The sequence below is a fragment of the Syngnathoides biaculeatus genome, chromosome 11 (assembly GCF_019802595.1).
Source record: "Syngnathoides biaculeatus isolate LvHL_M chromosome 11, ASM1980259v1, whole genome shotgun sequence".
Taxonomy (NCBI): domain Eukaryota; kingdom Metazoa; phylum Chordata; class Actinopteri; order Syngnathiformes; family Syngnathidae; genus Syngnathoides; species Syngnathoides biaculeatus.
The window spans coordinates 25,103,451-25,126,928 of NC_084650.1; the positions used below are offsets into that span (position 1 = coordinate 25,103,451).

Below are 23,478 nucleotides of genomic sequence, written 5' to 3' on the forward strand. Positions count from 1 at the left end.
TTAGAGAATGTGGACCTTGTTTCATGTTGCTTATTTATTGCTGAAATTATCTTTAGTGAGGAGGGAGACAGCTGCTGTGGGGGTGTCTGTATATGACATGCAGTGGGAAAGGAAAGCATTTTTAGACCCCCTCAAAATTTTACACTGTTATATTGTAGCCAATTGCAATATTGCCCCGCCCGCTCTTCATTAATGAGTGGCACAATGGAATATCTGGTTAGATCATTGGCCTCAGAATTCTGAGGACTTCAAATCCTGGCCCCACCTGCATGGAGTTTGTATTTTCTCACTGTGCCTGCGTGAGTTTTCTCCGGGCACTCCAGTTTCCTGCAACCACTATGCTTCACTATTGGGACTGGTTTTGTCCATACATATCGCTCAAAATTAAGCCCAAAACTTCCATTTTGTTCTCAATAGACCAGAGAATCTTATTTTGTTCATCTTGGAATCCTTAGGATGCTTTTTTTAAAGCAAACTCCATGCAGGCATTCATGTGTCTTAGACTGAGGAGAGGCTTCCATCAGGCCGTGCTGCCATGAAGCCCCGATTGGTGGAGGGCTGCAGGGATGGTTGACTAACTAGAACTTTCGCCCATCTCTCAACTGCATCTTTGGAGGTCAGCCACAGTGATCTTTGTGTTCTTCTTTTACCCATCACCAAGGCTCTTCTCTCCCGATTGCTCAATTTGGCCGGACGACCAGTTCTAGGAAGGGTTCTGGACGTCCTAAACGTCTTCAATTTAATGGATTATGGGGGCCACTGTGCTATTAGGAACCTCAAGTGCGTTTGATTTTTTTTCTGTAACTTTGACCAGATCTGTGCCTTGCCACAATTCTGTCTCTGAGCGCATAAGGCAGTTCCTTTTTACCTCATGATTCTCATTTGGTCTGACATCCACTGTGAGCTGAAGGGTCTTATTTAGAAAAGGGTCTGGCTTCACTAATCAAGTCTAATCAACACAATCAAACACGGCTGGACTCCAATGAAGGTGCAGGACCACCTCAAGAATGAGCAGAAGAAATGGAAAGCACCAGAGTTGAACAGATGAGTGTCACAGCAAAGGGTCTGAATACTTATATGGTTGTGTAATATTTCAGTTTTTCTTTTTTAATAAATCTGCAAAACAAATCCAACTATTCCATTTTCTTTTCGGTCAATCTAGGGTAGGATGTGCTGTGTACATTAATGAGGGAAAAAAACGCACTTAAATGATTTTAACAATTGGCTGCAATATAACAAAAGTTTTAAGGGGGTCTGAATACTTTCCATATGCACTGTACATTGTGTGTTTGTGTGCGCGTGTATGTGTATATATATAAAAAATCAAAAATTTTAAGACCACCCTTGTTTCTTCAATTTCTTGTCCATTTTATTGCCTGGTAGCACTAAAGGCATTTTGCCTGAAAAAATACAATGAGCCTGACAAAAATGTAGCTGATTCCATAACATTTTGTTCTCTTTGAAATGCTTAAACGCTATTGTATTCCCAGTAATTTTAAGGGCGTTTGATTCCGTTCAATATCCACTATATGTATATCTTGTTTCTTCAATTTCTTGTTCATTTTATAGCCTGGTACCACGAAAGGCATATTACCTGAATAATACAATGAGCTTGACAAAAATGCAGCGGATTCCAAAATATTTTGTTCTATTTGACATGCTTAAGCTTAATTGGATTCCATTAGTTTTGGTTACCATCAAGAAAATACAGTAATGGAAAATGGCTAGATATCAGCATTTGTATTGTCATTATTTTTGCACAAATCCACCTTCAGTTATAGCAGGCGTTTAAAATCAGAAAAACTGAAGAAACAAGAGTGTTAACTTTTTTTTTTTTTTACAATGACTATCCATCAGCGACACACATTGTATGAAAAAAACCTGGATCTCTAACAATTAAAAAAAACTTTTCCCCCAACCACGAGGCAGCATTTGCAAAAGCTTGTGGTCCAGTTGAAACTGGTCTTTGGCATACTGTATCTAAATGTGTCTCTCTGTCAGTAAATATAGTTATTTTCCATTTGGGTGGTCTTTCAGATAGCAAATATAAATCCTTTATTGAATCAATGATCAAGATGCAAAATAAAGTGATCTTGATATGGCTCAGCATTTTTGTATTCATATGAGAAACAGCAAGAACAAATCAACTGAATAAATAGCGAGTTTTCTTTCTTTTTTTTCTTTTGAAGACAACAATGAAAACATGAACATTTTTAAATAAAGTTGACAAAAACGCATCCTGTTCTTAAAACAATAACAAGCTCAAGTTGCTCAACTGGTCCTGGGTTTTAATCTGTGCCAAAATACCTTTGTCCAAAATGTGTTGGTGCCACTGGGTGAACCTCTGTTGCCAATATGGTGATGTCTGGGAACTCCTGGATGATAGACTTGGCCCCTAAAGAAAAAATTATATATATTTTAAATTACATAGGTTGTAACTTAATTCTGCATGAGCACATATTTTAAAGCACTATAAAATTTTGATGTTGAAATGGGGGGGAGGGGGGGGGTCCTTTTTCTCAGTTTTAACAAAGTAATGCAGACCTAATTTTGGACACTGTCCAACAATGTCACAAGCAAAATGGCCATCCTTTTACAGTTCAGTGGCCTCATGGTGGCCCATGTCTTTTAATTCCATGAACTCTAGAGGGTGCTAGCATCTTATCTAAAGCAGGATTCTTTTAGAAGCTGCTGTTATTGGTTTGTTTGGCTTATTTCTTGAAACAGAAAATATATTCTCAAAACTCAGCACACCAAAGCTCACATACAAAAGCCCGTTTCCCTACAAAAACAATTCACTCACATAAAAATGAAATTACTTTTTCATTAGTCATCCATACCGCACTTTTCTTTGGCATTGTATCAGAACTCCTCGTCACAATTTTCACAAGTGTTAACACTATGGTAGAGGACGATTGAAATGGCCTTCATGCCAGCCTTTCAGTCGTAGTCCAGTCTTCTTTGACAATGCTTACTGTACATTTTTCTTGGTCTAGTTAAAATAATACTATTGTACAGTGCGAGAGCAGCCTACAATATTTGACATTACAAATTGCACGCATCCTACCAAGGAAATTGTCCCCATTTTGATTCACAAGCATACAGTCTACAAATCAAAGTAAAACGAAATCTATACAGACCTGGAAAAAAACATTTGTAGCCTACAGAGCAGTAAATACATTTGGAAATTGTGCTAAATGTAGGCTAACTGGTAATTGTAGCCTCCATATTCTTCATGATTTACAAAGATTTACTTAGACATGAAGACAGAATTTTGTAATCTGCTGAAATGATTGATTCCCAATTCTGTTGTGAACAACTCCCAAGTTCTTTGGAGGTTTGGTCATATTATTTTGAGTGTCATTTCTGTTTCAATAGATGAGCTAAATCAATACAGAAATAACTATCAAATCCAGTCCTCTGCTTCACAGGTGTGTTTGTTCATTGTTCACAATTTTTTTTCTTTTCATCAGCTCAGAAATTACTGAAATTCAGCAAAAACTCGAATCTGCTACCGATTCAAAAACAAATGTTTTTTTTTTTTTTAATGTCACAACCGAGGGAGAAGGGTTTTACTATGATTTCTTTTTGCTTAACTGTTTTTTTTTCTTTTTTTCACCCCAGACAACAACTTTAATAACTCCACGGAATGGATTGGGCTATTTACAGGTAAAAAGTGCTTCAATTTATGAAAATTACATGGAACTAAATGACTTCCAGAAATAATTAATTTCGTAAGTAGAGGTACCACTGTATATGGAATCAGCAGTACTTCTGCTGGTTGAAGTTAAGCAGTGCATGTACTACAGTCTAAATTGATTAAAAACAGATTAAACACAATCAACTCCCCAGGTTTGACATAATGTTTAGCAATTCAATAATTGATTAGTATGCACGTTATGAATTAAATACAGAATTGTTATCCTGTGGACAGAGAGAATGATGACTAATTCGACTGAAAATAATTGTTGATTGTGTGGAAATGTTCAGTAATGGTAAACTGGAGGCTCAAACAATTACACTACTTGGTATCTTTATAAGAAAAATAATTGCTTAACCACTCCGCATCTCCTTTTTAAAATAAATGTCAGATTCTAATACATGTAAGTAGCCTCAACATTTGTGAGACAGAGAATGAGCTGCCCTATGTTTTTACTTGTATATGAGTGTATTTATAATTAGGTTTGGCCATTTTTTTGAATTTGGCGATTCTGGTTCAGATTCCAGTTCCTTATTTCAATTCTGTTGCCAAAAGATTATGGATTCAGATTCTTTTAGGAGGCTGGGTCAAAAACCTTTGTATATCTAGAATAAAATGTGTCCAAATTATGAACATCCATTTTCTTAGCAGCATAGACTAAAATGAATATTTCACTCAAGGTTTGCATAAACAGCATCAGTATCAAACGTGTGAACTAAAAGCCAATCTATGTGGAACTAACGCAATTGAGTTAATATTCACTCAATAATGTTTCAGCTCAAATTGAAATATGGGATTTTTACAATCGGTGCAGTGAGGTTTTAGCTCAATGTTAAGCTTTTATATCTGTCGTCGGCCTCATTGGCTTAAAGACTAAAATACATGCTAAAAACCTATCAGTGCAAAAATGCAAGCTACCGTTGACCTTGTTAGCTGTCTCAATGTTGTCAGAGACATATTGCCAACAGTGTTGAATAAGACTAATTACTAGCTGCATCCACCACGCAGCAATGCAGTTTACCAGTTGAATAAAAGCAATGACACATCAGGAGAAGAAGCACAGTGGGAGATTGGAGACTGTTTGATTTGTTGTGCAAACAAAAGATATTGGAAAATGAGCCCGTGCAGCTGTGCTAATGTACCGTGAGGTGTGGAGAAGAGGCTGAGGAGGATAATATGTTTGGGCTGGACTCCGTGCTCGATTAGTACCTTCACTGCTTCAATCACAGTGTTCCCAGTACCTGACAAAAAAAAAACACACGCAACATTTGAGATGCATTTCACACGTCACACACCCAAGACAGCCCTCATTCAAAATCTGACATTTTAGGGATGAACTAGGTTAATAGATAATAAAAAAACATGGAAATTAGGTGGAAAGGAATTGCCTATGTTATCACAAAAAGGTCCTTAACTTGACCCGCACACTTAACATGCTTGCAAATATTCTGGCATTAAAATAAACCTCCAACCTGAAAGGGTCAGTAGCATATTTTTGCTCTCATTTGTGCGCAGGGAAATGCAAAATTTAAGCCCTCATTATGCTTTCCTGCAGCTTGGTGGCCATTGGCTTAGCAATGTATAATTTCCTCTGTGAGAGCTATAATTATCAGTCCAGGGTGAGTGTGCCTGAGTGATGTGGAAATGTAGACTTGGCAGTAAAAAGCAAAGTGACTAAGATTTCTTCGAATAAATATATACATGAAATTCAAGCGCATATGCACTAAAATGCGAGTCTCACATAAGGTGTGTATGGAAAGTATTCAGAACCCCTGGAAGTTTTCTCTTTTATATTGTGGCCATTTCCTAAAATCATTTAAGCAAATCTACACTAAGCACTTCATATTAACAAGAAAAAAAGCATGAAATTTGAAAATTTATTAAAAAAAGAAACTCAAATATCACACAGCCATACGTATTCAGACCCTTTGCTCAGTGTTTAGTAGAGGTACCCATTTGAGCTAATACACCCATGAGCCTTTTTCAGACTGATGCAACAAGCGTTTCATAGCTGGATTTAGGGATCCTGAGCCATTCCTCTGTGCAGATCCTCCCTAGTTCTGTCAGGTTGGGTAGTGAACGTTGGCGGAAAACCATTTTAAGGTCTTTCCAGAGATGCCCAATTGGGTTTAATTAAGGTGCTCTGCCTGATCCATTATTGAACAGTCTCAGAGTTGCTCCAAAGTCACTCCTTCGGTATTTTAGCTGTGTGCTTAGCGTCATTCTTTAGTTGCAAAGTGAACCTTTGACCCAGTCTGAGGTAGTGAGCACTCTGGAGAAAGTTTTGGTCCAGGATGTCCATGTACTGGGCCACATTCATCTTTCCTTTGATTGGAACCAGTCTTCCTCTTCCTGTAGCTAAAAAAAAAGCACCCCACAGCATGATGGTGCCACTACAATGCTTGACTGTTGGGACTGTGTTGGACAAGTCATGAGCAGTGCCTGGTTTTCTCCACACATACTACTTAGAATCAAGGTAAAAGAAAAAAAGTTCTATCTTGGCCTCAGACCACAGAACCTTATTTATCAACTTCTTGGAGTCCCTCAGATGTGTTTTTTTTAAAGCAAACTCCCTGGAGGCTTTCATGTGTGACCACTGAAGAGAGGCTTCTGTTGGATCACTCTGCCATAAATCCACGACCGGTGGAGGCCTGCAGTGATGGTTGAATTTCGAGAACTTTCTCCCATCTCTTAACTGCATTTCTGGACCTCAGCCAAAGTGATCTTTGTGTTCTTGTTTAGCTACCGCACCAAGGTCTTTTCCCCCAATTGCTCAGTTTAGCTGGACGGCCAGCTCAAGACAGGGTTCTGGTCATTCCAAACCCCTTCCATTTCAGGATTATGGAGGCCACTGAGCTCTGAAGAACCTCAAGAGCAGCAGATTTTTTTTTTTTTTGTAACCATGGCCAGATCTGCACATTGGCACAATTCTGTCTCTTGGCAACGCTTCAGGCAGTTCCCTTTGACCTCAGGATCCTCATTTGTTCTGACATGCACTGTGAACAAAGGCGTGTGGCTTTCCTAATCAACTCCAGTCTAATCAAAGACATCTAAACTCCAATAATGATGCAGAATCGTCTTAAGGACGGTCAGAAGAAATGGAGAGCACCCAAGTTAAATATTGACTCTCACAGAAAAGGGCCTGCATACTTATGGCTGGGTGATATTTCAGTATTTTAATCTTCAAAAATTTTAACAATTCATTTTTTTCTGACATAATGGGGTTATGTGTGTACATTAATGAGGCAAAACGTGAATTTTAAATGATTTTAGCAAATGGCTGCATTTGAACACAGTGGAAAGATTTAAGGGGGTCTTAATACTTTTCATACACACTGTATCTGCTGGTTTCACAATTTAATTCTAGCACAGAACAGCGTGTGCGCTTTTGTGTGCACGCATGCTTCGACTCACTGAGGATGGGGTACATGAGGAGCACTTTTCTTCTGTAAATATCTGGAGGGAACTTGGCATAGTAAACCTTGGCTTTCTGGGTCTCCTCGTCACTTTGGATGAGGATTTTGCCAATACGAATGGAGCGGCAGCAGTCTCGCAAACCCTGCTCCATGGCCTCACCTGCACCAAAAACATGTCAAACACAAAATGAAAATGTTTTTCCTTCACTCCTACAGTATGTTTGACACAAGTAGCCTTTACCTAATAATCCATGACTCTAAATCTATTATCTAAATAGTTAGAGCTCGTGCCGAAGTACTGGAAAGGTGGAATGTCCAAAGTCCCAAAAACAATCTCTTTCATGATGTTGGTTGATTCCCACATTTCTCACAGGGTGAAGTGAATTAATTTGTTCCTATCTTAAATGTCACCACCATAAACCAGGGTGTGTCAGCCTTTTTTAGTGATGAGCCAAGTAACCCTTCCAGAACGGGTACCCGCACCCACTTGTTTATTCATTTATTTAACCTAACCTTTTATTTAATCAGGTAACACAATTGAGAAATTTCTCATTTACAATGCTAACTTGACTGCAGACATGTAGATCATTTTAAACATAAGACTTTGGGAGTCCCACGATGCACATGTGTGGGGAAAAAATTATTCCTTGCATTTTATGTAGTACAGATATGGTAATCCTCCGCATTACATTACACAGCATTGTAGATTTTTTTATAACACTGATATAATGATATTAGAGATAATATAATATGATATAATATTGGAGATAATAATTCCAATACATACTTTTTAACTTTCAATTCTGAAGAATTTTGCATGTCGGAATTGTAATGTAGAACAATGAGTAAAATATCTAAAATAAAAAAATTCATGACTTTCTGTCTGGAAAAAAATTGCGCTTAAATATTTGGCAGATACGTATAGTCCTTCACTCACGAAATAGTCCCAAAAAATGTCTAAAGCCTGCCAAATATGAATAAATAATACAAAATAATATCAGACGCCATGGGTTTTAATGTTATTTTTCCTTTGAATGTTGTCATCTAATGTACTGTATAATTTCTGATGCCTCTTGACTTTTTAAAAAAACTTCTGACTAAATAAAGAATTTAAAAAAAAAAAAAAAAGGAACCCCCCCAAGCTACTGGACTTGAGTGCTTCACCTTGCCTGAATATTGATAGGGTTTGCTACTGTGGTTATGGTTTGTAAACAGTTAAGTTTCCCATCCGCACATGTGCGTTATGTGGGGGAACACACACAATTCCCAGTACAGATGTTTTAATGATAACGCCACGGTCCAATGAGTTTTGGCTACAGCCCTTAGCTCGCTAACTCGTTAGCTTGCCGGTTTGCGAATGCTTTCCATGAAGTGTCCCAATTGTGTGCATTTACAAAGCACACAAAGTCTTTCTGCCAGCGGGGCCTGCTGAACTGTGAGCAGCACAGCAGGTGTTACCAAACCAATGAAGATTGATTGAGTCCAGAAAAACTCCCATGTCCATTGTATGGAACAATAACTCTCCCTACTCTGCTTCTAAGTGGTTAACACCAAGACCAGAGTCATACTTTTGAGTGGCTGTGAGAGGAAGCTTTTTTATTTTCTCTCTCACTCTCTCTCAGGCACACACAAAGAGCAGGTCTTAAACCATTTGTCAAAGAACAGATATGCTTCATGCGTCCAGGCTAATTTTTGTGCGTCTCAGGCACACCAAACGAAATCCCTTAGGGGCAAATCAAGGAAATTTATTATTTATTACACACGTTTGATTACATATTAATTTGCAACTGGCAGCTGGTAAAGCGTTGGCCTCACAATTCTGAGGACCCGGGTTCGATCCCGGCCCCGCCTGTGTGGAGTTTGCATGTTCTCCCCGTGCCTGCGTGGGTTTCCTCCCACTACCCAAAAACATGCAACATTAATTGGACACTAAATTTCCCTTAGGTGTAACTGTGAGTGCGGCTGTTTGTATCAATATGACCTGCGATTGGCTGGGAACCAGTTCAGGGTGTACCCTGCCTCCTGCCCGTTGACAGCTGGGATAGGCTTCAGCACTCCCCGCGACCCTCATGAGGATAAGTAGCAAAAAGAAAATGGATGGATGGATAATTTACAACTCTCTATGAATCAACTTTTTTTTTTTTCTGAAAATGTGGGTGTCCCACAAGACTTGTCCTCTTTATGAGAACTTGAATGATGTACTTGGAGATTACGCTATTTACATGTAAAATGTGCTTCTACTTACAAAAATTAATGTTACCAAACAACTTCCGGAATGGATTACTGTTATTACTGGCCTATAAACCGCAAGTTTTTTCACATGCATTCAACCCTGCGGTTTATGCAGTGATGCAGCTAATTTGTGGATTAGGAGGCACTCAAGCAGAAAAGGTAAGAGTGAGACTGTTGCAATATATGTGCCGAGGAAGTGACTTTTACCGGTCTGGCCCTCTGAGCGCTGTACTAGCGTGTTAATGCTGTGTCTTAGTGATTTTTACCGGTATGTTATTTTATAATTTTTTTAACCGGCCCTGTTAACCCCAGCGCTAGCGTTAGCACGGCGGCACTAGCGTCAAACTCTCTGTGTACCATCTTTCTTTGTAAATATCTCGTGTTTCAATGTGGGCACTTGCAGCTTTTACACAGCTGCGGCGTATGTATGTACCAAATGGTATTTCCTTTACAAATGTATTGGGTGAGGCTTATAACCAGGCCGGGAATTACAGTAGTTTCGTAATTAGAGGTACTACTGTATTGGTGGAAAAAAAAAACAATTTTGTTTCATTTCAGGCATATTTGAAACAGAAAGTAGATAATATTGAATTTCAAAATTTTACCTATTTTGTGGCCTTTTTCCTTACAGACCTTTGCAGTTTCCAAATTATATTGTAAAGGATATAAAGTAGGTATGTTGAGTGTGTTCACTTTCTGTATACATTGTTCGGTGTCTCACCACTCACCACTCCTCATAATGCTGACGCCGCAGTTGCCTCTCTCAAACTTCACTCCATCATATTTATATCCTCAGGAGAAAATATGGCACAAGTCAGTTATGAATATAGTTCTGTTGGACAATCCAAGTCAGCTCTTCTTTGAAATGGGATGGATGTTGACTTTGCCAGGATTTCTCACGCCGATTCTCACCTGTTGGTGTGGTTACAGTGCACTCGGAGTAAGGCAGTTGATTCAATCCTTCTTCGACTACAAGTCTAATCTGGAGAACAAAAATATGGGCCGATTAAATCATGGGAAGATAAACACTGTTGGTATCATGGTACTGTATGATCATACCAGTCGGTCAGCACAAAACACGAAATCCCCTCTGCTGGTAGTCCTAGAAACACAAGAAATAAAGTATATATTGGATTTTTCCGAACAAAATATTTAATTAGTTGTAGTAGTTATTAACTGCTACAATACTGTATTTCATTACGAGATTATATTCATGTTCTATGTTCAGGTGTTATGGGCATTTCAGTTTGGAAATTGTAATTAGTGGAGTGGATCACCGTACTGAATCTTGGTCTATATATTTTCCAACTGACACAATCTCACCAAGTGACATTTGATGGGAAATCCATCAAACATAAATTATATGTATTCCAATATCAGGAGCAATATCATTTCAACCGCTAAACTTGATCATAGCCCATTGAGAGCTTTATGAAGGCAGAAATGCTACGTGATGAGAAAAAGGTCACCCCCAACCCAAAGGGTTACTTTTCTGGTATGACTTTAGATGACAAACATCTAAAATAACATATAGTTATGTTATATTAATGTTGGGACGCATTAGAGAGCAGATTTAATTCTGGGTTGATAGCATATATTGGATGATAGATATAAATTAAAAACTGTGATGGTTTCCAGGTATATTTGATTAGGTTAACTCACCTGGTATACTGGTTATTAGTAAGTAGTAAGAGGGGGGAGATAATGTAATAACATAATTATTATGATTAACTGTAGAAATTTGGTGGCTGAGAATGTGAGTTTATAATACTACTACTTCTAATACGATTACTAATAAAAATGGTAATAATGGTGATGGACAGAAATTTGTGCTGCTGAAATGTTTCAGCCAGAATGGAAAGACAGACCTTTGTCACCTAAATAAAATGGCTGAAATATAGTGGTTTATCTTTCTGTATACATTGTTTATTTCCATTCAGGGCGAAAGAAGAGCTGTGAGAGTGACCGAAAGGGTATTGAAGGCTTGACTGGGATTCTTTTATCAAATTGGTGGGGGAGAATGTGAGATTGTACTGCTACTAATAACTCTAATAACAACAAAGCAGTGACTCACTTGTCTCTAATAATAGTCTGTAATTCTCTGATCTGGTCATTGAGTGGAAGCAGTTTGAGTTGGGGTCCCAAGGAGTCCTGGTTTATGGGCTGTCTGCTGCTGGCATCACCTGCCTCAGAAGTCGACAACACAGCTGCCACATTGCCGCTGCTGTTTGTGGCAAAGCGCACTTGCTTCATAGGGTGATCCTGGTTGGTGTTGACATTGCTCATTTGCTGATTGTGGCAAGGCATTCTGAGTGAGGGGGGCCGGTAGTTGTCTAGCAAAGGGGTCAAGGTTGCATGAGCGTTAATCAGCCGTTTGACAAAGACTAAGCGGCCAGACAACGTGTTTTACCTTCCACAGCGGCTCGTGTTTTCGAAAGGAGATTTCCCAAATCAATCCAGCGGTCGCATGGGGCTAAACTATTAGTGTCAAATTTACATACGTTCAAACTAAAAACCGCCTCGTTTAAAAAGTCAATTGAGATTAAGGGTAAAATCAAAGTATGTAGCGACCACGCTTCCTTTGCTAGCTTGGACACTAGTGACTGGCGATGACAACAACGGAAATGACGTAGAAGGCGTCCGGGCCACTCACCTCCCCTCGCACTTGCAAACATGGCGCCACCGTTGCTGTCGTTAAAATGCGGCTTACACTTCCATAGACGAAAACTGGCAATTCTCCTGCAAAAGTCGAGCTCGTACCACGTTTGGAGTAAAAGTCAGGGCGAGGACGTCTGGAGGTTCACGACCCAAAGTTCTTACCCGGTAAGTTAAACGAGGACTTGGTGAGTTGGAGAGAACACAGTTCGCTTAATTAGGAAAGAGAACTGTACAAGGACAGAGCTGGAAATAAGTTGTCAGTGTTCTCCTTTGCAACAGTGGAATTAAACTAACGATTGTGGGATTTTTGTTTACCTGTATGCCTGTTATATGCGACTGGAATCATGCAAATCGAACTTCAGTTTGTGTAATGACTGCTAGTACCTACCTTGGAACTCCAGTTCGACGTTTTTAAGTTGCAACATTTGTATCTGCACAACACAACACCGATTTAATAAAATACTTTTTTTTTTTTTTAATTTACATCTTTTGTTTGACATTTGACAGACACGGTGGGTGGAATAATACTGTTCATTTCTTTATTTGGGCAAATCATATCAGCCTGTCAGGGGTCTTGCATCATGTGTTGGAGACCCACAGAGGAGTCAGTAAATGATAGATAAGCGCGTTTTCCCCCCACCCGAAGGTGCATTGACACTTATTTGCCAATGTTGGCATTGTGGATGAAAGGCATAGCTCCACGGTCAGAGGGAAACTTCAGTGTGAGACATTTGAAAAGTGAAAGTGTATCCACTTTTAGTTTTAGTTTCGAAGTTACACAGTTTCGAAATGATGCCACTGCGTTAAGATTGGCTATTTAAATGCTAAAAACCGGCACAATATACTTGAGAACATAGCAGGATATTTGATTATGCATAAACTGAACATGTAGATGATGTTGAAAGCCGGTAGGTAACTTTTTTTGCTTTTTGAAGAAAAAAAAAATCATTTTAACCCAAACCAATAATTGAAAAAGCGATAATGCTGATTAAGCCTTTAAGCTCCTCTAATATCTTGGTGTATTTTTCAGTATTTGATCTATTATATATCATGTTGAACAGTGACATTCACATGTGCTAGGGTTAGTATGCACTGGAATGACATACAACCGGAATTGACAAACTTTACATAATTGACCCCTCCGTACAGGGCACTTAACCACGCCTCCTGAAGTTACGTCACCCCACATGTGGTAACCTCAGAGAAACAATTAGCAAAAATGGCGGCGCAGGAAGAAAAGACAGGAGCGAAACTGTCCGATTTACCAGCTAATTTCTCACTCGCATTCTTAGCTAACAGTGAAATATCGTTGAAAAGCAGACAGCAGGGCTTCAAGTATTTAAGCGAGGGGTATTTCAATGGTATTTACATGCATATCTACGGAGAAACCATTGATATTAGCGCGAGATTTTTCCGGAGTCAGAGGAAGACCGAGAAGCCACATAATATAATATAATATATTGTAACCCAAAGACGAATTCGTCATTGACAGTTTCCTATTTTCGTGTTACACTTGTGTGCAGAATCTGTATATGTATCTGTATAGCCGTTTGTGAATTGCCGTATGAAGGAAAAGAAGGCGAGGCTTGATTTACGAGTTGTTTCTCTCGTTTTCTTTGTGTAACGTCACGCGCTCCCCTCAATAATTATTCTTGAATTAGTGCTGAACTTACGTAAGTCCCGACCGAGTAAAACAATCACTACTTTAGCGTCCTCAAACATCCTTCGTTCAGTCTTGGTGTCTCGGTGCACGTCGAAGGCTTTTAGGACTGCTAGTCCAGTTTAGCTTAGCTCACCGCCAACAAAGAGACACGTTTGTGCAGTCAGATCATCGCAAGATATCGCCCAACACAGATCAAGTGTGTCAATCATTCACACGTAGCTATATTATGCAAGCGAAGAACTGCTCATTCATTTATATGAGACATGTATTGAAAATCAAATATAGGGCTTACCTTCGTGCATACATATCTTTTCCGGTTGATTTTAGAGGGATTCAGTTGATCATACGATCTTCCACAAAGTTTGATCCATCGAAGACATTTTTCGTACTCGGTCTTCTGTTCCGGTTGATTTTAGATGGATTCAGTTGATCATGCGGTCTTCCACAAAGTTTGATCCATCAAAGACATTTTTCGTACTCGGTCTTCGGTTTTGGAAAGGGTACAAATTCAACTCCACCAACTAGCCTATCAGGATACCTGTCGTCACTATTACAAAGGCCGTGACTACACCTCTTAACCATATCTATTATTAAAGAACCCAAATACGCGAAAAAACGCTAACAAAAGCTATACTGGACCATGCAACGTTGTCTGAGGGAACTGCGGGTGCAAAAAAGAGGGTGTGGTTTATGCAGATCTCTGGCCTCTGATTGGTCTGCGACGCGGATGACGCAATTTCTACGGAGGGGTCAATTGGGAGCTTTGCGCCCCTTGTCTCTCCTTTATAAAATACTAACAGCATTATTTTTTTGTTTCTGTAACAGAAACTAATCTTACAATTACAATGTAATCAAAAATTGTTACGGTAAACAAATTTCTCAAGAAGAAGAAAATCTTTTTAGTGAACTAACTGAACCAAATCTGTTAATGAAATTATTCGTTCCCTTTGCTAGTCCGCCGCGAATGACTCGCTTACTTGCCTGAGAGGGGAAACGGAACTGTTGAAGCATTCTTGACTGTCACTTGTGACAATTTTGCAAATGACTAACGGACAGCCAGCATCCAGGCTAGAGCGTGACCGATTTGCGACTTTCCACCGATGTCGCTCACTTCAGCGAATGGGCAATGAGCAGCCAGTGTCAGCCAGAGGAGGAATCTATGTGAATCTGCTGATTCGTTCACTGAAATGGTGTACTGAGGAACTTAGTGATTCATTTAGGGGAGGGGGTTAAGTTAACTGAGTGATCTGTTCACTAAACTGGTGTACTGAGGAACTGAAGAGTGATTTGTCTTTTTGATCCCCCAGGCGCTACGTACTAATACTTTTGAGTGATTCGTTTGGCAGAAGAATGATGTACTCCGCACTGAATGTACTCATGAGTGATTTTTAACAGCAAGTCCTGGCATCCACGTGACTAAAACTTTCACTCGCAGCACTTTCTTCAAGCTAACAGCTAATTTTGAGTCAGCCAAGCACATAAAAACATATTCAAGCCTTTTTTAAATTTAGTATTCATATTATTAATATTAATGATAATAAATAAGAGTGGTGTGTGTGACCCTTGTGAGGACAAGCAGCTCAGAAAATGGATGGATGGCATGAACAAATGGGGCTGCCACTCTTGCACTCTTTTCATGCTAATTCTCCTCGTCTACTGTTTATTCAGTTATCCAGGTTTTTATTAGCCTGCGCACAAACTCTAGCAAGATTTTATTCTATGGTGGTAGTCAATGGGATCTAACACTATAAGAATACATTGTTAACATTTTCCGTTACCCTTTTTTTTTTTCACTACATTCCCTCCCTTTCTCCTGCAATGTACTTTAAGTGACAAACATTATAGTCTTTTTGTCACATTAAAAACAGAATGAAACTGCAAGTTGAACACCCACGGTAGGGAAGGTGCTATACAACGTTATTAGCAGTTAATGTACATCTCCTATATGTTTCAGCTGAGTACCCTGCCACACTCCCGAAGAAGTGTATGGGCTGCAAACATAACTGAAAAGAGTCGTCGGATTTTGGAGGCAGCAGATGTAAGTAGAGATGAGAAGTACCACCAGATCAAAGTGCTTTAAAAGTATGAGATTAATACACATTCTAATGCCAAATATTTCACAGCATTTACAGGCAACGGACAAACGAACATGCTGGCACGGGAATGCAGGAGGAGGTCTCAGTGCAGACCCCAAAAATGTGGTGAGAATTTTTGTTTTCAATTGTTTATGAAAACAATTCACAGTGGGACTTGGAATAATGGGACGCATGGCATATGCCAAACAAACACAATTCCTAATATGCAGTGAACCCTTGTTGTTTGTGGGGACGATTGGCAAAGCCCTGCTGCAAGTATTGGAGGCCTCCCCAAAGATTGTAATTTTCTCTAAAAACAGTTTAAGTCCTAAATATACCATCAAATAAATAAATCATCTTTGAACACTTCCCTGACAATTTTAGGTCTTACAGTTGATTTGTAATTTGACAAAAAGCATCTGAAGTTTGAAGTTGGAAACTAAATTGAAGGTAAAAAAAATATATAATCTTGAAATAATTTTAATGTGTTCTTGCATCCATGGTGTGTGTGTGTGTGTGTGTGTGTGTGCGTGTGTGTGCGTGTGCGTGTGCGCGTGCGTGTGTGTTCCACACTCAGCTGGCAGATCATGAGGAAAATACGTTCATGTTCTTAAAAACACTGTGACCCTAAAATATCTGTCTGTCACTCGCTCTATCTTCCCCTCACTCTCTCTATATCTCTATCTCTGTCTTTCTCTATGTCTCTCTCTATTGCTCTGTCTCTCCATTGCTCTCTCTCTCTGTCCCTCTCTCTATCCATCCAATTCATCTGCAGGATCTGAATTTACTTGTAGATTGACTTATTTTGCCAATTAAAACCACCAAATGGTCATTAACTGAGCCCCCTGCGTGTCACAGAAACGTTCACATTTGCTGTAAACATTAATCCCTCCTTCGCAATATTACTTAACTTAATTTGATCAAATACAGGTGTTGAGAACAAGGTCGTGTAATTTGCTGCCTTACGGTTGGGCTCTAACACTGAGACTCCATATTGGATGGATTAGAGGGATTAGTACATCAAGTTTGGCCCACAGAGAGTCCCTGTGGCAGGTGTGTACTGGAGTGTTGGTAAATAGACATGTTGGCAGCATTGGGCACCCTACTATCAGATGGGCTCTCATCCAGCCCTGGTGTCTCGTGGGACTTGCATTCAGGTTGACTTCAGGTTCGATCGTCAACGTTTCTTGGTGATTGTTTTCAAAAACCTCAATGGACAAATGGGCATTTGATACTCCCTATGAATGTCTCATGAGTTAAAATTCTTAACCGTCACTGCAATGCTGTCACCTTTTTTGTAGGTATGAGATCTACCGTAATTTCCGGCCTACAGAGCGCAACTGATTATAAGCCTCACCCAGTACATTTGGAAAGGAAATACAATTTGCTACATACATAAGCCGCACCTGTGTAAAAGCCGCAAGTGCCCACATTGAAACACGAGACATTTACAAAGACGGACGGTACACAGAAAGAGTTTTCAATGTTTTAATACCTTATCTTAGCTTAACATACAACAACTTAACAACAACACGGTAGCACGAACTGGGCTGGTGGGGGAAAAAAAAACATACCCGCCCTAACGCGACAAGCCGAAAGAAACATAAAGTGTATAATGTGTATTATCAGCACCTGCTTGGTAACATTTTTTTAATGCAAATATTTCATGTCTCTAGGGCTGTCACAATTGAATATTGGTAGAATTTAGAATTCTATATATAATTCCATTGAAAAAATTAAATAAAAATAGAATTTACTTTATGTATTTCAAAATGTATTTTCATCTAATTGTTCATTAACCAGTTAGTCTTATGCTCTACTGTATATCATCACTCATTGAATGAGATTGTTTTTTGAAATTCCTCAGGTGGTTTCAGAACTAGCTCTTGTATAATACCATTCCCAAATAAAGCATAATGGGAAGGATTTTTTTTTTTTTTTAATGAAAAAAACATTTTTTACAACTCTTGGCTCCAAAATTAACCATTAATTTCAGTCAATTTAGCCATACTGTATTTCTTAACTGAAATGATATATTTACAACTCACAGTGTAAATTAAATACATTAAAAATGACTAGAAATAACAAATTACGTGTATATAAAATGCAGTTTAAATTAAAAAGTAAATATCGGCCATTTTGGCTTAGTAGCTACATATAATCATAAAACCTTCAAAAGGTACCTAGGTCAGGTAGGAAGCGCTAAACTGTAATACCCAAACTTCCAAAGGTACCTAGATGAGGTAGGTGGTTATGCGTGCGAGAGAGAAGAAATTATTTGGTCTAGGCTAGTAATTACTTTCTTGCATGTGAACACAAATTTGTTCCCATTTCTAAATCGTTACATATCTTAACATTCAACATACACATTAGTCAAGGAAGGAAGAGAACTGTGGACTTGAACAAGTCGGGTTTATGGTTTGGTGCAATTTCCAAATGCATGAAATGCCACATTGTGTTTAAATACTTATACAAAAGTATAAACACCATGCATATGTCCAGTCATCATACCACTCTTCAATGAAATGAATTCTCTTTGGAGCTTGTTGATAGAAAAAGTCAGTTTTTAGGTGTGGCTGTCCCAAAGCCAGACCTCAATCCAGTTGAAAATTTATGGGCAGACCAGAGAATGCATGTGTGAGAAAGGTGGCCTACAAAATTGGCTCCGTGACACCAATTCTGAAAGGAGGAATGAAACTTCCTGGGTAACTCTTGTGACGGGTTTTTGGAAGGATATTAAAAACATTTGACCCAAGTCAACAGTTCAAAGGTAATGGTAACAAATACTAATGAAACGTATATAAATTTTTGACTTTGAATCAGTGGTTTAGCGAGCCTCAGTAACATCAACTCAAATCAAGCGTTTCCTATAACTGGCAATGAAACTTTCACATCTCTGTGAGGATTTGCTGGCCTGCCTTGGCAGAACTGTTTTAATCCAGCAGGCGAGAGGGTTTTCGAGGGTTTTTGACTTTGCAGGTTCCACTACACAGTTTTATACTCCAAAATTTGAATGAAAAAAACAAGTTTTAAGTTGAATGAAGAGTATAGCTTACTAGAATAAGTGATTTGTTTGTTTTCAAACTAAATGAAAATATTCTTGTTCTCCATAGCTGAAAGAGGTGAACTCAGCTACAATCCTGTCTGCCATGCTCTCTTATGTGTGGCCGAAGGACAGACCGGATCTACGGGCCCGTGTTGGCATCTCGCTGGGCCTGCTAGCTGCAGCCAAGGTACTATCGCAGACGATCCATGCATCCATTCATTTTCTGAGCAGCTTATCCTCACAAGGGTCTCAGGAGGGCTGGAGTCTATCCCAGCTATCATTGGGCACGAGCTAGCGTACACCATGAATTGGTTGGCAGCCAATTGCAGGGCACATGGAGACAGACAATAGTCGCACTCATAATCACAGCGAGGGGCAGGGGCAATTTAGAGTCTCAAATTTATGCTTCTTTTTGGGATGCGGGAGGAAACCAGAGTGCCTGGAGAACACCCACACATGCACGGGGAGAACATGCAAAGTCCACACAGGCGGGGCCGCGATTTGAACCCGGGTCCTCGGAAGGCTTTCGCTTGACAGCTGCGCCACTGTGCCACCCACTTCAAACATATTTAATGGATCTGCTTAGAGTTGTGCAGTCCCTAACATACATACATTTAAGTCGCTGACTTAGGAATACAGCTACCGTGTCTTGATTTATGCAGCTCGTTTTGGCCTCGTGCTTTGTTCAGTGTAAAAGCTACAAAATGTGAAAATTAAAATGAATGCACTACCTAGTCCTTGGATCTGATGTTTCTTTGGCTTTGTGGTTGCTGACATAATTGCAATCTTTGCAAATCATCTATTGCAGCTGTTTTTTTGCTAAGCACTTTCATTTATGTCCATGCTCCGAAGGTACCAGCGTTTGAGAGTGTACTTGTTGGAAATTGTTTCAGGTAAAGTGTTGCTCTCAGATGAAATATTTTCAATTTTGTGTTACTTTGTGTTGGTTGTTATCATATAATGTCACTAAAAATATTTGTGTGGTTCTAAATTGCAAAATGTGAAGATGTTCAAGGTGTATGAATATTTTTCAAGGGACTGTATTCTGTTGCTGAGCACTAAAATCTCCCACCACTGGCCATTACTGTAAAAGGTTGCTCTCTGGTAATAAAAGCATTACAGTTAGAATTCAAGGTTGGACCTAAAGTGCTACACAACACACACACACACCTCCTTGAAGAGAGGAGCTCCAGAACTTGTGTGTGCACTAAAATATAAACATCCATCCATTTTGTTACCCGCTTATCCTCACTAGGGTTGTGGAGCGTGCTGGGGCCTATCCCAGGTGTCAACGGGCAGGAGGGTTAGGGGAGAATGAATGTGACTACTTTATTCATTCATTCATTTTCATCCACTTATCTGAGGTCAGATCATGCGTGCAGTATCTTTGGCAGAGAAGCCCAGACTTCCCTCTCCACAGCCATTTTCTCCTGCCCTACTATGAAGATCTGAGACATTCCCAGGCAAGCCGAGAGGCGTAGTCTCTCCAGCACATCCTGGGTCGTCCCTGAGGCGTCCTCCTGGTGGGACGTGCCTGGAACACCTCACCATGGAGGTGTCCTGGAGGCATCTTTAAACAGATCTGGCCTGAACTACTTTGTTTAGCTTTTGGTTTTTTTCATGTTTAGTTCACATCCTGCCTGTGGGGTATGACCATTCATGACAATAAACATAACCCGCTCAATTTCAAGTTTCACCCTCGAGGTGACACTCTTCACCCTTCTCTTTTCTTCTACACCTAAGTAAAATAATTTGATCTCTGCCCTTACAGCCTTTACCCCTGCTTTCTTAAAACACAGAATATCTATCAATCTGTTAGTCTAAACTATTGCCTTTCCTGATATTCATTTATAGCATGCATCATTTGACGAAATAATCAAAGTGTCAGAAAGGAAACTGTGTGGTTATGCAGTTCCTGTGTTCTCTGGCTGCACTAATGTGTTGCAAAGTTCCCAAGTAAACTCACACGGCAGCTCTTGTGCTATTAATTGGCCCTAAAACCAAATTCACTTCCATCATCTGGACATGCCAGCCACCACAATGCCACCAGCAGAGACATCCAAGCAATATTCCCACTATTTTTTTTATTTGTCTGAGCAAACACATGAAGCCCCTGAGCGATCCCTTTGACCACGATGAGCAACATCTGACATGTCATCCATTGAAAGTTACATGGCTTATTAAAAGAATCAAATTACAGCCTCAGGACACTTTTATTAAGAACAATTTCACTTAGGTTTTTGCCAACTTACAATCAAAATGTTAACACACTTTTGTTCTTTTAACTACATGCAAAAAAAAAAAAAATACACTGCTAACCAAACCAGGACAAATATAAATCATAAATGTGAAAACCCACTTCCAAACTTGTTTTATTTTTTCTTCAAAATCCTATCCCCGTCTGTTTTTTCTGTGTAAAGCTGAATTATTTGGACAATATTCTTTTGCAATGCATGCCTACAACAGAATGATTCTCCCAAACACTTTGATGGTGAGCGTTATTTTGCTCCCGGTATTTAAAATACAAGGACTAGATTTTTGTGGACTGCATTCTGTGCTTTCAACCATTATGAAGGCGTGCTAAGTTGTAACTATAACATTACGAATTGAGTTATTTATTGATCTATTAAATTGACTGACTGGATTAAAAAATTCAAAGGCATAACTTTTGCTACGTCCATTCAATTATTTTTCTTTCAATCTTATTTTGCTCTTTTTTGGGGGTGTTTACGAGAGGTTTGTCATGCGTGATAGGACCCCCCTGACAATGAACTTGTTCATCTGAAGGGTTTTATCCTATTAAAAAAAATATTCCTGAGGACTACAGAAATGTTGAGGCTCTTTTTGTTGTCTGATGGGCTGTTTGACACTTGTCTCTTCACCCTCCACCCCCCTCCACCCCTTCTCTGTCTGCTTCCCCAGATCACCAATGTGACCGTGCCCTTCATGTTTAAGTATGCAGTGGACGAGCTTAACCAGATGTCGGGACACATGCTGAACCTGAACGATGCACCAAGCACTGTGGCTACCATGGCAACGGCAATGTTGATTGGCTGTGAGTCCCAGACTTGTTTTGCACTCGCAGGTGCTGTGCTCATCAGAGGCAACTATGAGACTGCCTATTATCTCCAAGATGACCTTTCTCGACACACTTGCGCACTTGCATCAATCCTGCAGCACATCCCCTGCCTCATCCTCATTTTGTGTGTGTGTGTGTGTGTGTGTGTGTGTGTGTGTGTGTGTGTGTGTGTGTGTGTGTATTTAGATTTACCAATGTTAATTTGCTCACATTGTATGTGTTGACAACTTTTCAATGTGGTACCAAGGTGAACATTTTTATTTGTATGTAGGAAAACTTAGACAGACATTTTGACTGTTCTTATACCGGGTTTCTGACATACGCCAAATTTGTTTATCTTTGACTCTGTGCTCTATTTGTGCTCTTATTTTCTTTTTTGCCTGAATAGTTCCTGTCCACTAAAAAAAGTCAGAGGTGAGGTAGAGTTCCAATGGAAATTATTCCCTCCCCCAAGCCCTAATGAAAAATAAATACATCATGGGAATAGTGACCTGACACCGATTGCAAGTCTGTCCGTTGGATTGAGCTCCGCTTGGATACGTACACTCTGCTTGTGTAGCCACTTATTTTAATAAACCCACTTAGGTCTTACTAAGTACTACTGCTTGGTGAATAACTGGAGCACATGAACAGGATTTTAGACTGGATGAATTAGGATGTCAAGGAAGCGTTTAGGTGTGTGTAGTGTAATATTTTGTGCACCCTCTCTGCAATGCTCTGGGCCCATGTCAATGTTGGGGTGTGAAATTTGGTTGAAATGGTGGCCCAGTCCTCATCTTACCTTGTCAGACATAGACACATTGTTCATTTGATGACCATTCCTATTTAACGCCACATTACTGCCCCATAAAGACTGCTTGAGAGAGGAATTACTAATATACTCCTATAAAGCCAGCCATGTATTCTCAGTGAAATCGCCTTAAGAATACCATGTGTCAGTCAAACATTTGTGAATTTGTTACAGTCACCCAAAGCATTTTCTTTTGTAACTGCTGTATTCCAGATACTGATGTGCTCATTGTCAGTGGCAAAATTAAGCTTGTACCTCAAATCTTTTGAAACAAAACAAATTACCAGCAGCCAAGTAGCATTTTTTTTCTGCTCAGCATTAAATTGGGAAGTCCAGAAAGATGTACGACATTTCTAACACTCATCAGCGTGTGTCACAAGTAGTGGGTGACAATTTTCAGGATTCCCACTGGTTTCTGTGGGTCATGTGGGATTCTGGTGGAATGGGAGGGAGCTTCACCATCAGTCACTGTGTGTGTCCGAAAAGAAAAACAACAGTGTTGACTGGGGGTAATAAAATAAATATGGGGAGTGGGGGATGTGGGTTAATCAATCAGGATATAGTAGAATTTTTTTTAAAAATTGGATTTGGTGGGAGCAATCTGTGGGAATGGGTAGGTGCAGGATTTTTTTCTTTAACCTTGTGAGAATAAGCAGCTTGGAAAATGGACTTGGACTCTTTGGATTGGGAGGGAATGGTATCAACCTGAATCAGAGTGAGAGGTAGTGTAATTCAACATCCACTCCCATGTCAGCCTCCAGTCATAAACATGTACACCTGATACACTGTGTCTGTGACTCTTAAACAGCCTTGAATTTT

At 39.6% G+C, this 23,478-nt stretch overlaps 2 protein-coding genes across 2 annotated transcripts in view; one reads left to right on the plus strand and one right to left on the minus strand.

The window, feature by feature from the left end:
- Window positions 1-1,411: 1,411 nt before the first annotated feature.
- On the minus strand, window positions 1,412-11,893 carry uprt (uracil phosphoribosyltransferase (FUR1) homolog (S. cerevisiae)). The gene is made up of 8 exons (XM_061834362.1): window positions 11,759-11,893; window positions 11,423-11,681; window positions 10,408-10,450; window positions 10,261-10,330; window positions 10,077-10,139; window positions 7,115-7,276; window positions 4,843-4,941; window positions 1,412-2,395 (listed from the first exon to the last, which is right to left on the minus strand). Exons 2-8 carry the CDS (start codon window positions 11,653-11,655, stop codon window positions 2,289-2,291), a joined length of 777 nt encoding a protein of 258 aa, XP_061690346.1. The 5' UTR covers window positions 11,656-11,681; window positions 11,759-11,893; the 3' UTR covers window positions 1,412-2,288.
- A 128-nt stretch (window positions 11,894-12,021) lies between these two features.
- Window positions 12,022-23,478, plus strand: part of abcb7 (ATP-binding cassette, sub-family B (MDR/TAP), member 7) — a 30,410-nt gene continuing 18,953 nt past the window's right edge. The window contains exons 1-5 of the mRNA XM_061834361.1: window positions 12,022-12,171; window positions 15,624-15,707; window positions 15,793-15,870; window positions 18,858-18,977; window positions 21,713-21,845. Of these exons, the coding sequence (XP_061690345.1) occupies window positions 12,022-12,171; window positions 15,624-15,707; window positions 15,793-15,870; window positions 18,858-18,977; window positions 21,713-21,845 (565 nt within the window). The remainder of the gene's footprint in view (window positions 12,172-15,623; window positions 15,708-15,792; window positions 15,871-18,857; window positions 18,978-21,712; window positions 21,846-23,478) is intronic.

Bases quoted from the DNA above. Each gene is read 5' to 3' on its own strand.
- uprt (XM_061834362.1), bottom strand. From the start codon at position 11,655: ATGCCTTGCCACAATCAGCAAATGAGCAATGTCAACACCAACCAGGAT. The intron at 10,140-10,260 runs GTGAGAATCGGC...TTTTCTCCTGAG, and splicing joins CACTGTAACCACACCAACAG to GATATAAATATGATGGAGTG. The intron at 2,396-4,842 runs GTACATTAGCAC...TTTTTTCTTTAG, and splicing joins CCTCTTCTCCACACCTCACG to GGGCCAAGTCTATCATCCAG.